Consider the following 14,728-nt stretch of genomic DNA (forward strand, 5'->3'; position numbering starts at 1 on the left):
CTATGGATCTTTGTGGTTTCCTTCAAGAAACCCATCATCTCATCGAGTTTGGCATTTCTTGTTCATTTCGTCATTCCATAATCTATTGCTCTGATACCAATGTTACGTACCCACTTAAATCGAATCACAAAAATAATTAAAAAAGAAGAAAAACATTGAGATTGATCTCGTTCGAAGGAGATCGGACCTCCTAAGCCACCAATTCGATATTGTGAATCTCCAAAATCCAATAGGATCTTAATAATAATTTCTTTCCATATTTTCATTAATCTCATAATGAATTTAAATACAAAAAAACACTACCTTAACTACCCACTTATCCAAACTACTCACTCTTCTATTCATTCAAGTAATTATCCCATAACCATAACTACATAACTCCTACACAATTTGTAACTACCTTTACCCATTACTTAAGACTCTTTAACTAATTGAAACTCTAAAACAATTAAAATAAAATACATCAAGATGCATCAAATCTTGATACAAGATAATAATTTCTAGGCACATAAGAGTTTTCTGTGAATTTTTTTGATATATTTTATTGACTAGTAAACGGGTTCTTCATTTAATTTTAAAAAAAAAAATAGGAAACCAATAACTAATTATTGTTTTCTTGATATAGGACTCTTCATCACTTTTGTCTCCACAACCCTGCATTCAAATCTTTGATTTCTGAAAGATCTCATTCTTTTCCCAACGAAGAGGTATATAACCCCCTTAAATTACTTGCCTTTCCTTTGATTTTGTTTCTACATCTCTGCATTCAGATATTGTCCAATTGTTGCAATTACTGTGTATGTCTTTCTGTGACGTTCATATTTTTCTTTTCTTTCATTTATTTGTGACCTTTAATAGCATTTGGCTGAGATAAATTAAACAAGGGTCTTTTTTGGGCTTAATGGAATACCTTTTTGGATGAAGATTCCAACTTTTTAGATTTGTGAAGTTTTTGCAAGTTTTAAAATAATCAACCTCAGGCACCAGTTAACCCTACTTACTTTTTTAGGTTACAATGCTTAGTAATACAAAATCATACTTTGTAGGTTACAATGCTTGAATTACATATTATTTAAATATTAGGTGTAAAAAAAATGAATAGAATTTTATGTAATTCAAAATTTGGGTACAATGAATTGTGTTTGTAATTTAAAATATAAAATAAGATTATCTTTTACATGTATAGTTTTTTTTATCATGTGTGATATGAAGTAAAAGTTAAAATAGTCAAATAAATAGTATTATGTGATTGCAACCTTTGAAAAATGTGATATAGTCAATTTACCAACTTTCAACATTAAGTAACAAACAATATTATGTGATTACAGTGCTTAATTTGAATCAAGTCAACACAATTCAAACCAGTAAATAGACAGCAACCTCAGCAGTTAAATTCAACACAATTCAAACCAGTAAATAGACATCAACCTCAGCACTTATACAATTTCAGCAATTATAATCTCTTAGTACTTAATTTATTTAGTTTAACAAACAGTCCCTTGTCAAACTCACCACTTTGTGTCGAATCCATCACTTATTATTGTGTAGTTCAACATTTAATTATTGTGTAGTTCGACAACTCGATAGTAATTAAATGGTGAATTCGACACTAAGAGGTGAATTCAACGTTGTAAATGTGAATTGGATTTTTTTTAATTTGATATTCGGTAAATCTCCTCAAAACACCCAAAAATATGTAAATCAAAGTTGCAAATAAAAAAATTACAATTTAATCATCAAAAAAATTTGAATCTCTACTTTATTCTTCATTTTTCTTAATGAAACATCAAGATAAATCTATAAAATGTGTCTAAATTTTCAAAAGTGAGAGAATATCATTCTCCATTAGCCATTCATGATTAAAGATCATTGAAAATATTCATTGGTCATCGAAAATTATTGCAATTGCCGTTGAAAAACCTAACTATTTGAAGAAGTCGATAAAAGGGTAGTTTGGGTATTGCAAACACATTATACAGGTGATATGAGGTCCAGGCTATTAAGACAAGAAAAGTTTACTAGACTTTGGGACTATTTAGAAAAAAAGAAGTCCCTCCACCATGTGGTAGTTCTGGTAATAATGTATCTCATCCTCAATGAGTGCTTTATACTTACTGTAAAGTTAAAAGAATGGGGGTAGCTTGGTGCATCAAGTGACTCAATAAATATTTTGGCGTGGAACTCTTACACTAAAACTCAAACTGATCATAGGTTCTTAACAAACTATTAATATTGTTTTACAACATTAGTATGAACATTCATTTCATTTCTTGCACAAAAAATTAAAAAATAAAAAATAAAAAATAAAATCAACGTCATTGTAATCAGCACTGTCTGTGACCATGTAGACAAATTCTTCAAAATATTAACACAGATAAGCTGCCGAACCATCGGATTGATTTTTCAGATGCCAAATATCTAGGAGCAGGAAAGCACAAATATTTGCCTGCGGATGTTGTTAGGAAATTAATTAATTTTCTAAAATACTCCAAATACATATGGTACGGTACGGTACGGTACGGTACAAAGGAGACAATAATAAGCTCACCTTTGAAGCATCAAGCAGTATAAGCACCCTGTTTTGCCTTGAGCACAACTTCCTCTGTGGTGGTGCCGATGATCTCGTTAGCACGCTTCAAACTTACGCAGTAATATCTTCCTATAGTATCCTGAATTCACACATTATTCCTTCCACGTCAGAAGAAACCCCGAAATGATCTTCTTTAAATTGCTTGGAATAATAAATGGGATTCAATTGTCAATGTAACTCCGAATTTTGCAGAAACAATAACGGAGAAAGGGATTAACGAGGTTTTTAGGTCCCATAGGATTCTAAAGTCTGATAACATCTTCCCACAGATACCATATTTCTAGATTTTCTTTCTGAGTAAATTTACTAAACTAATTAATGAACACAATTAAATCTCTTTAAGCGTGTCTGTGACTTTATGGCATTCTTAGTTCACTAATTAAATCAATGAGAGATATCGATGCAAGACTCACCCGAGCAACAATGCCTAGTTTCTCCAACTTTTGTACTGCATCATCCACATCAAAATTACATTTCTCACCGAATTCATCAATGATTAATTCTTCACACCGACTGTCAAGATCCTGCATACCACATTACCATAAGATGCTAAGTAGGTAATTTTCTATGGAAACCAGGAATTAAGAAATGGAAAAAAAAAAAATGAAATTATCATACTTCTCTTGTAGCTTTACCCTGTTCCATTAAAGTGTAAAATGCAATTATCACCTCCTTGACCTGAACATTCAAATTATATCATTAGCTTTCAGTAAAAAATTTAGAGTTCACAAGTTTTCTACACTGATGCTGAAGAACTCCTGATTCATGATTGACAAAAGTTAATGCAAATCAGTAACCAGAATCCTCAAGAATTTTATTTAAACAAAAAAAAAAAAAGAGCTAAACAGAGATTAGACCCACTACAGAGTTGTTGTGTAGCTGTTTGTCAATCAATTGAACTATGGATTTGGAATAAGAAAATTTACAATCTTACATCAGATTTGAACCTATGAAATTTGATAAATATAAATTTTTCTGCCAAAAAAACTTGAGCATTAATTTAAAAATGCTGCATATTTATATTTTTTGTAACCAAGTCTGTAATCAACTCCCACATGAGCATACAATGAGTCTGAGTCAACTTCATAGTTTCCAAGTCTTGTTACTCTTGTAAAAGTTAAAGTGGATACACTTTCTCCTAAATATGAATATATTTGTTACCAAACCATTCTTGTTTGGTACCTACTTCTTGTTGAATCACGTCATCACACAAGTGAAGAAGCGTGCCCTTCCCACTATCGAGTTGCTTATCATACATGGACTGTGTGATTAAGTTTTGATATGTTGCCATGTTTTGTTGAAACCTACAGCAGAAGTAAATGAAATTTAACCATGTCAGTATTCAGTAATTCAAACAAAGAATATTTAGATGTCATACATCAAAAGTTAGCCCGGTTTGTAATCATAGCCATCAAACCATAGCTCTAGAGGTCAGAAATATGACAAATCCTCCAGAAAGGCTTACTAAATGGATTAGTGCAATCATTCAATCAGGTAAATTTGATGTGGACAAACTCATCAGATGGTGAGCCCCTCACCAACACCAAGCCTCATTGATTGATTTGGTAAATACATTTAATTCACAATTTAAAAGACAACACTTAACGTGAAGTAGATCTTAGCACAATAGCCAATCAGTCCAGAGACGATGGCAACAATGACCCAAATATCAGCTTTTGGCATTTCGAGTGAACTAACAAGGGTAACCTGAAAAGAAAGTAGTGGGCAGACACCAGAATTAGAGGGATGGAAACTCAAAGAACTGTAAAACTATCAAACTTCAAGAATATATCAAATACTAACCAGCCCAATGACCGCAGTAACAAGGAACTTAACCCAGTCCATTGGGGTTAAACTAGGATTTTTCTTCTCCGGCTAGAAGCAAATTTTAACAGAAAATTAAACATAAATGGTAAGAAATAGATAGTGTGCAAAAAAGTTCCCATTGAAAGAGAGATAGAGAGAGAGGACTCACTAGAACTATTTCCATATCAGCCATGGGGATGTTCTTAAAATGTTTCACGTATATTCCTCGGTCTGAATTGCTTTTTTTACTTGCTCTCCGCCTGTTGAATTACCAGTCTTGTTAGATATCAATGAAAAATTGTATTCATGGCACACAAACTGGGTCTCTGAATCCACCATTCAATGGTACCAGTTTGGAGCATCAACGATGCTCATAGCCATCCAATCTATAGTTCTTTGAAAATGAATATAGTAGATTAGATAGTTACGATCATCTAACTAATGATTTTAGACTTGGTGGAGCCCAATGAATGGTGAATCCCCTCTCATCCCACATATATGCAGTAATGGTAGAAACCCAATGGTGGAAAACAACATTAGATAAAAATACTAGTACCTGTATACAACAATGATCCTGTCAAAGGTTGGTTCCTGTATCGTGATCTTGTTAAGTAGTTTATGCATACTGAAGGGACACAAAATCAGAATGTCAGTAATATCCTATTTCTGTCACAAAGGAACCCATTTTGTTTCATCGTTCATTGATGAAAATTTTGTCCCATACACTATGCATTAGAAAAATGTATGAGACTTTTGGACATGCGATATGGATGATAACATATGGTCCATTTCCCCAAAAAGATTTTTTAGGTCAACTATGGTCATCATATAGTTATAATTTTACATGCACGACCATACATGTGGATATAAAATGATTTATTTCGCTCAAGTTGTGTGCCATATACAGGGTAAATATGATGTTATTTGTACAAAAGAATATAGCTCTTTGTGCTTTATTTGTACTCCCACTTGTGGGGTCGATCAGGATATCATGTTGGTAAGGTGAATCATGCTTAACTATATAAAAATGTTTACTTAAAACAATAGTTTAAATGAACAGTTCATTTTCTTGAACTTCAAATCGGCTTTTCGTGAGGCTAGCAATGTCAAAAATGAATAGCATTTTTGTGAGGATGGTTTCCAAGGAAATTCACCATACAGTTTGATGTCCAATATGATATTCATATGGACCCCATGAGTACAATATGTATATACATATATATCGTACACCACTTGTCATCGATTCAATTTCACGGAAAAATTTTCTACCGTACGGTTTGACATCCAACCCCAAGATCCCAATCCTTGAGTGTTTAGGGAGAATATGTATTAATATATTATGAGTGATTTCAGACCCCAGCAATTTAGAAAACAATAAAAACCTGAGTTCCATATTTTCAAGTCGAATTCGTTCGACAGAGAAATCTTCTTGCTCCACTTCAGTGTTTGTTTCATCAGTTTTCTTTGGATCTTTCTGGCGTCGTACACCAGGCTTTCTCGAGAAGATACGTGACAGTCTGCAAGCAGCATAACCCACACAGGAATATCAAAACACAAGTAAAAACCTGAAGTGTCAAATGAAGAAAGAAAAGAGTATTGGAAACAATAAGGTTCTTTCAGGATCTAACTATAAGCAATTCCTTTTAACTTTTTAATTTGTAAAAGAAAGAAGATAAAAGTAAAAAGCTCCCTAATTTTATAAATCAATTTGCAATTTACTAATATGAAAAATTTTACCAATCTAAGATTGTCAATTAATGACATTATAGTTTAATTAGGGGAAAAGACCAAATATATCAATTCAATGCTGCAGGTTGAGACTTTAACAAATAGGTGGTGTATTGCGACATAACTGAGATTCAAAGGTAGGAACCAAATTTAGCAACCATAAAACGAAAAAGGACCACAGATAATTACCATAATTTAATGATAATATTTCAAATCTTGACTACTTTTGTTATGTTCTAATTTTACATTAACTTGGGTTAAGGGTTTAACAGCATTCTCCATGAAAAAGTAACCACTAGTTCTAAATTTCAATCTAAGTAACCACTTACTTAGTTACTCTTAGGAGCCATGCCCATAAACGTCCAATCATCATATCCACTTTCTCCATGAAAAAGTAATTAGTTGTGCGATCAATTCCAATGCCCCGACGAAAGACTAGGAACCTCTTCACAAGCACAACATGCACTACGATAAGTAAATGGAGCTAAATACAAGGGAAGGGGGGGGGGGGGGGGGGGAGAGAGAGAGAGAGAGAGAGAGAAAGAGAACTTCAATTCAAGTTATTTCTGTTATATGGTAATTAATTAAGAGGATAGTACAATGTTAACATCCTGAAAGGAAAGGTTGCATGGATTGGCTTCAAAAGTACGAAAAATGCAGAAATGAGTAAGGTGACTTTAAGCAAATTCCAATCGAACTGGGTTGAATAAGAGTTTCACAATAAGGATGTACAAGTAGAATTGCAATAAACTAAGAATGTTTACACAAATGAGCATTCTTTTTGCTCTTATCATGGCTTTACTTAAAAATGGTAAAAGTGAAGATTATTGGGTTGTTAATATGAGCAGTGGCATTAGTTAAATCCAGAGGTTCACACCAAAGTATTTGCTATAAAATATTTACAAGATCCACATGTCCATGCAAAGCAGGACAGAAAATGGAGACTGTATATGTAACTATGTCTATAGGTATTTGAATGTGTGTGGGGGTGATTAATTACATTTTGTAAAGAATAAGTGGTTCAAGATTTTACAGTCATGTGACAAGTGGAAGACAACTATATGTCTTGGTCTTCAAGAGCAATGTTGGCTCAGGTCCTCATTCTCTAACCTTGAATATTTTACACCCATGAGGTACCTTCTTTGATTGCCAAATGGTTTAAAGGGATTTCCTACAGAAAGTAGACACAATTTTATTTTGGCAAAAAAAAAAAATAGTACTAGTGGTGGAGACTTTTCATAGTTTCCATAGAGCCACTAGTGGTTAAAAATAGTCTTTTATTTGGTTGGGTACAAGAAAAGTCAGTTGTCTGTAATGAAAGTTTGGGGAGGTCTATCAAGATTTTGTAAATTCAACTCGATTAATTTAAAAAATTGGCACACTTTTTGAAGTTTTTCAGTTTTTCCTGTTAATCAATGACAACTTGGATTATTGTAACAGAATTGGTCAAGAGGCACTTCCCCAACCATGTTTTGAAGGTATTGACATGATGATCATGGTTGCCTTATAGTTGCCCAAAATATGTTGGGAGTAAACTCCAAACTATATCCATTCACTGGTCTTATCAAGTTCATAGTCACCAAGTCGGAAAGGATTCGGCAAGGGAAAATTCAAAAAATACGGTAAAATAGGAAAAAAAACATCATGAAAAAATCAAACTAGGTTTAGGACCATGTAATTAATCCTACCAGGTGTTGTTCCCATATTATATAATCAAAAACCATGTTAAATTACAATAGCGAATCACCAAACCCCATATTTAATTACAAGTAACCACAGGTCTACAACACAATCAAGGTTTCTATTGTTCAAAATAGATAAAAACATGACAATCATGAGTGTAAATCAAGATTCATCAACTGATCAAAATCAATGTCAGCTTCATTGCTATCCTCATTATCTAAAACTTGATCAGTGAAATCATAACCATCATCTTTATAAAGGCCATCTTCTCTTATTCGTGCATCAAGGACATCTATTTTTTTTCAGTTTTAGTCACAAAATTCATGATTTAATTGTCAAGTCGTAAAAGTTGAGACTTAACGAAAAAGTCGCAATTAAATCGTGATTAAATCAGTGAAGGAAAATGTCACGATTTAGTCACGAATTTTTCAATAAGTCACAGATTTTGGAGACTGATCAAGTTAACTTTGATAATGGCACTAGAAATTAGCATGAGAGATCTTTTGAAAATTTTAGAGGGTCTTTCTTCAAGGATTTTGTGTTTAGATGGGATTTATTATGTGCTTCTGACCATTGTTTTTTTCTTTTTTCTTTTTTAGCCTTTTTTCTTTGCTAGCTTGGTTTCTTTGTTGTAGGGCAGCCATCTTGGCGTCCCTTTTCTCTTTTTCTTAATATAATTTCATCTTTGCCTATCAAAAAAAAAGGAGGGTATGTTTCACTTTTGGAAGGACTATAACCAGAAATGGGAAGGTAGTTAACATAATAAACATACTTGAACATTTTTATTCTTGTTCACATCCTCCAAGAAGCTAATTCAGAAACCAATGAGTTCGCCAATCAATGTACCACTGCCGACCCTACTGGTTAGAGGAATCATAAGGAAATTTTATTTACCTTACCTTTGCCATTTACACCTTTGGGCCCTTCCATGAAATCAACCAAATTTAACTTGCAACTTAAGAAGCATAAAACCTAATAAAGCAAGCATAAATTTATGAAAACCCTGAAAAGAAGGTTTATCATTAATCTAAGATCCTAAAAACTCGTCAGACAAATAAGATGAAAATTAGGAAAACTGAAGACGTTGGGTAGAACAAAAATAGTAATACAACCTGCCCACGCAGTACCATACAGAAATTGGATATGCACACTTAACTGCAAAGAGAAAAATGTGACCAAAATTACACTACAGACTTCTAAGTAAGATTTGAAGCAATACCTTATCAGAAAAATCTGGGAGGTTTTCATGATGATGCTCCGCAAGATACCTTTTCAAAAGCTTATTGTCAAGCTACATTCCATCAAACAAAGAGATTGGGATAAATACAGGCAGAGAACACATGAAAACATCCAATGTGAAAGATGTAAGTTGTCATGCGGTAACATATTTGCATATGGTTTAAACCTTAGATTCATCAACAGTGATAGGAAGATTTAGAAGATATTGCCCAGAGCGCGCAACTTCAATCTCCTTGTCAGTGGTTATTTTGAAATTGCTCTTATTCATTACCTGCACCGAAAAAAGGTAAAAAACAAAACTAAATACTAGAGAAGAAAAAGTGGGTCAGTGGGGTGGGAGACCATACAAGCATCCCTTGCTGATATTTTCCAAATCATGCTAAAGGGAAATAAAAGCACATTACAGACCATCCTTAGATGGGATCATCATCATTATCATTATCAAAGCCTTGTTCCAAAGACTAAATGAATCGTATTCTTCCATTCCAGAGCAACATCTTTTTTCATTGAAAGTGTGTTCATATTTGCTTTCACTATCTCAATGTACACTTTATTGGATCTTCCTCCCACCCTTTTAGCACCTTCAACTTGCATATTCCTTCTAAATGGGGATGTAACTGATCTTCGTTGAACAGGCCCAACCATCTCAATTCTATCTTAATGTATCGCCTATTGGAACTAAATATAAAATCATGTGAAATTTGAGGTATGTTTCAATTTATGTTGACCAAACAATTGTCAATGGAGTACTATCAGATTTTATTAGAATTAATTGAAAACTTAAGAGGAAATCAGTCGACAACACTTGAAATTGAAGGATACCATAGTCTAGGAAAAGAAGACAATTCTGCTATATGAATGACATTAGTTGAAAACTGCTATTTACATGAATGCAAAAGGAGGGTTGAAATGATGGAGTTCTCCTTTCATCAAGGAATGTCTAAAAATGGGGGAAAAGAATGTGAATTTATAAGTTGTTAATCTAGCCTTTTAGCGTCCTCTCCAACTTAGACTTTACCTCCTTTCGGTTTTTATCTCTTGTACACATGATATGTGAATTCTTCTTCTCATTGTGCCAAGTTGCCATCCAATTCCTACTCCTTACATCTCATATTTCCTAAAATCTAAGTGGCCAAATGAACCCTGCGTTTTAAAAAAATAGTTAATAAAAGAAAGTTCAACAGCGAATCATCTAGAGGAAGACCTTGAACTAGAACGACAAAGAGTTAAGAACTTGTGAATAAATCAATTACCGGTCAATATGTACCTCAGTTGACAATAGAAACTCCAAAGGCTCACTTCTTTGAAGATAAAATTATTAGAGACTGGTTTTTGAGTACTCAAGTGCACAAAGTTGGTTAACCACAAGAATGGTAAATAGTCCAATCCAGAGGTTGAAGGATTCTGAAATTTGCATCTAGTGGGGAGTTGTCGCCTCTCAAAAAAATAGTGCATATTGATCTTCCCTTGCACGTAGCCAAAGAAAGACTAAGAAAACTAACTCAAAGGTGGAAAGCTGTGTATTAAAGGGAAGTATTTCATGGCAGGACATTCAGTGAGCCCTTCCTAAATTAATCACATTTCTTTTTTGGTTTTGATAAGTGCCTAATATTGCATGATTCATCTCAGTTTATTTGGGCACTTATCTCGTTTTCCTCACTATAACTTTGTTTTTTACATGTAAAATCATGCATTATGATTGTACCACTGTCTTGCACGTATTATTAACTTTTCCATGGTACATTTGCATGAAATTATATACTGTCCGAAAATCTTGATTGGGTGCGTTCACTTTTGAATCATTTAAATCACAGAAAGATCAAGTGAACCACAAGCAAAATTACCTATGGGCCAGGTGGCGTGGTCAACTAGGCACTTTACACGATAACTTTTTGAGGGAAGTACTTACACGTGAGAAAGATCGAAGCCCCAACTTCGCATGCTAACATCGCTTCCAGAATGTTTAGAAGTCTATAAATAGACCCCCTTAGGCTAATTGCAAGTGTTCTAGTTAGTTCAAGTCTTGTTTTAGTTCAAGTTTGAGTTTAAGTTCTGAGTTCATCTCCCTCTCAAACTCCTTCTTCCCCTTAGTTTTACTTCATTTTTCTGTAATTTGGAGAAGGAATGAGTGAGTATACACTATCTTTGTGACCAATCAAAGCTAATGTTCTTTAATTGCTTTCTTCATTGTTGATCTCGCAATGATGTGTGACTAATTCCCTCCACTAGAGAAGTGGAGGAAGCCAAGAGCAAGTTAATTTACATTGCATTTCTTGCTTAAATTTCAATTTTCTCTTAATTAGTTTAATTGCTTTAATTGGTTTCTCTTCAAGGATTCAATTCAAACTCTATTGTTCAAGCTCATTTGAGATCCTATTACTAGTTATGCTTAGATTTGATATTCCATGCTTTAAGCTAAATCCATAGATGGTGTATGCTTAACTTTGCTTAATCATTAGGACTCAATAACTTTAAGTGAAGGAGACCTTGGCTTTAAATCCAATTTTGTGCTTTAAAAACCTCATCCTCCAACTCAATACATTTGATTGTAATTAGGGTTGAGTAATCAAGAGAGGATTAGACTTCCATTGTAGGGTAGATTAATTGCTTTTGGTGGATTCCAACTCTCTATGTCTTCTTAATTGCATTTATTTAATGTTGTTTTCTTGATTAGTAGTTTATTTCACATCTCTTTAAACTGTTTTTAAATCACTAATCCATGATGATCACTTTGATTCGAAGCTTTACGTTCCTCTAGTACTTGTGGTTCGACCCTTACACAGTTAAGGTTTTTTTATTTGTTATTAAGCATATCTAGCATCTACAAGCTATTGCAATTCAATTCAAATTGCTGCGACGAACAGGTTTCCACCAAATGTAGCTGAATGCAGAAATGGGGTCACTTGCAAATTCAAAGGCAGGAATTGTTGTCACTATATGAGCAATGTTTGTATTTGGTATGCCTCCTTAACTGTCCTTTTAATCTAGAGAGTTATGAGCTAAGGTAACTTGGGCACCGATAATTATCCTACAGGCCACATAAGCCAACACATCCAAACAGCTAATCATGCATAATTCAGAGATTTAGTCAAGAAAGAATTTTATTTCATATGAGTATCTCATGCAGAAAATCCCAAATTTTTGGGATAAAGATTTAACGATAGATGATTGATGATCTTACATGGAAAAAGCATACTTAGATAAGAAGATAGACACTGAATAATAAAAACAGTACATAAATGATACATGAAAACATGATATTAGATAACTTAAGCTTCATTCGGTTGACAATGTCAATGTGTGTCCAACACACATAATGACATGGGTGCCGAACATAACATCATTTTCAGAAAATTGACTGTCCCCATTACGTGTGTTCTTAACTATATAATATGATTATACACACACACACACACGATGCAACAGCCTACCGACCTCGAATAAGTAAGTTAGGAAATTATCTTCAAGAACATCTATCTCTTCTGGAGAAAGTTTTTGCTGGTCCAATTTTTGAGCTCCATAGACAGGGTCAAAGAGGGAGTACAGTTGCTACAAATACAATGTATATTATGTCAATATAATAACATCAAAAAAAAAATTATAAATAGAAGCATTTACAGAAAAAACGTAAGATTTGGTTCCTGTATACAAGGACGACATGACTATACCATTAAATCCTCAAATTGCAGAAGATACCAAGCTCGAATTGTGTACTCAACTCTCTTGCAGAGCTTCAGAAACTCAGCCCGGTCGGAACCATGTTCTGTAAGTAAACTACACACTTTAGGCGTTGTAATCAGGTTGATGCCAAAATTGGGGAGAAAAAACAGCATGTAATGTTCACTTTAAAAAAGGATAAATTTTAAATGACCAGTTTCAAATATAGTATTCATACCTACTTGGTGTGAAATATTAATAAACACCCGATATAAATCAATTCTCTTCCATGAACTATTTGAGCCAATGGAATAGTTTTATTAATAACAGGAAGGGTGTCAGAAGAAAAGTAATTTTAAATAGTTTTAGGACAACATTAGGTATGAACCCTAGTAAGAAAATGTATACGGTTAAGTCTTTAAATTTGACAAACATGTGAAGAGTGTGTAATATCACTAAATTATCAAATATTATATACAACCTATAATAAAACCCTAATACACATGTACCATGCCCAAACTTTTACGGTAGATCTTTTCATACTATACTTCTGTACTTCCAAAACCAAAACTGTCCCATTCTTTTAGGATCAAACTACCACTAGCACTAGAAATGCCTGATCTTCACTCCTAACATTTTAAGCCGAACTAGAAAATCTTCTCAAGGTCCATGACACAAGAAAAAGGCATAATACAGCAAATTCAGATTCTTTATAATTCACAGTTACTAATTGAACATGAGCAAAATTCCAAAATCAAGTAAAACATCAATTCAAAAATAAGGAAACCAGACAAAAACCACTCAAGATACACATTTTGAATTGAAGAAAATACAGCCAACATATCCAAACAAATCAGAATGAACCCATTATTAATTCTATAAAATCAAACACAGCCCATGCAACAAAATCAAATCAATAAACATAAAACATAAAAACTCAGCTCAATTTTAAAGAAAATCAAGAACATGCCCACCAACAAGAACATCAAAAGAAGAAGCCTACACAATGAAATTGGAAAAAAGAATATCAAACACAACCCATGCATCAAAATCAAGTTAATAAACATAAAACAGAACAAATCAATCAAGAACACACCCACCAACAAAAACGTAAAAATTAGATACCGAGGCTAAGAAATCGAAATAAAGAATCCTAATCCGTACCAATGAGATTAGCCAAGGTCATAATAAGCCTAGGCTTCAATATTGGAATAACGGATTCCCGCTCCAAACGTATGACGTCTTTGTTCTTTTTATCCATCTCTGCAAAAACAAACAACAATACCAATAAAGATCCTTCTCTCTCTCTCTCTCTCTCTCTTCCTTAAAACATTTCAAAGAGAGAGATTAAAAGATGAAATTGGAGAGATCAAATGAAGGGTTAGCTTTGGATTACATACTTAGCAAACAAGGGATGCCAACGATACTTGTAGGAGACACAGACACACACAACAGTCGATCGATGTAATTTGCTTTGAAAGTAAAATAATTTCTCTTTCTTTTTTTTTTTTTTTTCGTGCTTTTGAGTTGTTTTTCCTTTTGTGTCGCGTTCGTTTCTTCTTTCACGTCTTGTAGTTGTAGACACACTTGTAGCTGTAACGCCCAAATCGCTTATCTTTTGCGAGGGAAATTCGCTAATAAAGGTTATATAATAAACTATTTGAAACTAAATAAGGTTAACTAGTGAGACCCCCTTGTATTTCATTAAATTAATGAAAACCCCTTTGACCAAGGGAAGTCAATGGATTTAATATGCCAATTTATCGAAGAAAGCTTCTCTTATTACAAAACAATTAAAAATAAAGAAAATAATTGTATTGTTGAGAATAAGTAAAAGTTGAGGTGCCAATAGAAGCTCTCTTTTTTTCTTTTTTTTTTCTTTTTTGAATATTTTAATAAGACCCCCCTGAGAAATATTCAAAATTAATGTTACCCCCACTCAAAATACAAGATATAGTCTGCCGCTTGGACTTTCATTGATCGTTACCATCGTTAATTCTGATGACATCATCATACATTAATACC

General features: G+C 33.5%; 1 protein-coding gene across 4 annotated transcripts; it reads right to left on the minus strand.

Moving 5' to 3' along the window:
• Positions 1-2,154: 2,154 nt before the first annotated feature.
• Positions 2,155-14,318, minus strand: LOC147398326 (uncharacterized). Of its 4 annotated transcripts, none has more exons than XM_086447477.1 (17): positions 14,100-14,314; positions 13,868-13,966; positions 12,715-12,809; positions 12,482-12,595; positions 9,213-9,317; positions 9,027-9,098; positions 6,454-6,569; positions 5,779-5,913; positions 4,953-5,021; positions 4,566-4,656; positions 4,394-4,465; positions 4,197-4,297; positions 3,777-3,894; positions 3,209-3,268; positions 3,004-3,114; positions 2,549-2,669; positions 2,155-2,446 (listed from the first exon to the last, which is right to left on the minus strand). In XM_086447477.1, the coding sequence occupies exons 2-16, from the start codon at positions 13,962-13,964 to the stop codon at positions 2,559-2,561; spliced, it is 1,467 nt and encodes a 488-aa protein (XP_086303603.1). In that variant the 5' UTR covers positions 13,965-13,966; positions 14,100-14,314; the 3' UTR covers positions 2,155-2,446; positions 2,549-2,558. The 4 variants fall into 4 exon arrangements, with proteins under 4 accessions (XP_086303603.1, XP_086303601.1, XP_086303604.1 ...); XM_086447475.1 differs by having other exon boundaries at positions 14,104-14,313; XM_086447478.1 differs by lacking the exon at positions 4,953-5,021 and having other exon boundaries at positions 14,104-14,318.
• Between the last annotated feature and the right edge of the window lie 410 nt (positions 14,319-14,728).

The sequence above is a fragment of the Akebia trifoliata genome, chromosome 7 (genome assembly GCF_017979445.1).
Source record: "Akebia trifoliata isolate Shusen 1 chromosome 7, ASM1797944v1, whole genome shotgun sequence".
NCBI lineage: Eukaryota > Viridiplantae > Streptophyta > Magnoliopsida > Ranunculales > Lardizabalaceae > Akebia > Akebia trifoliata.

Excerpts from the sequence above, each read along its gene's own strand:
- LOC147398326 (XM_086447477.1), bottom strand. The coding sequence starts at position 13,964 with ATGGATAAAAAGAACAAAGACGTCATACGTTTGGAGCGGGAATCCGTT. Across the intron at positions 12,810-13,867 it reads GACCTTGGCTAATCTCATTG|AACATGGTTCCGACCGGGCT; the intron begins GTACGGATTAGG and ends GTTTACTTACAG. Across the intron at positions 12,596-12,714 it reads TGCAATTTGAGGATTTAATG|CAACTGTACTCCCTCTTTGA; the intron begins GTATAGTCATGT and ends TTGTATTTGTAG.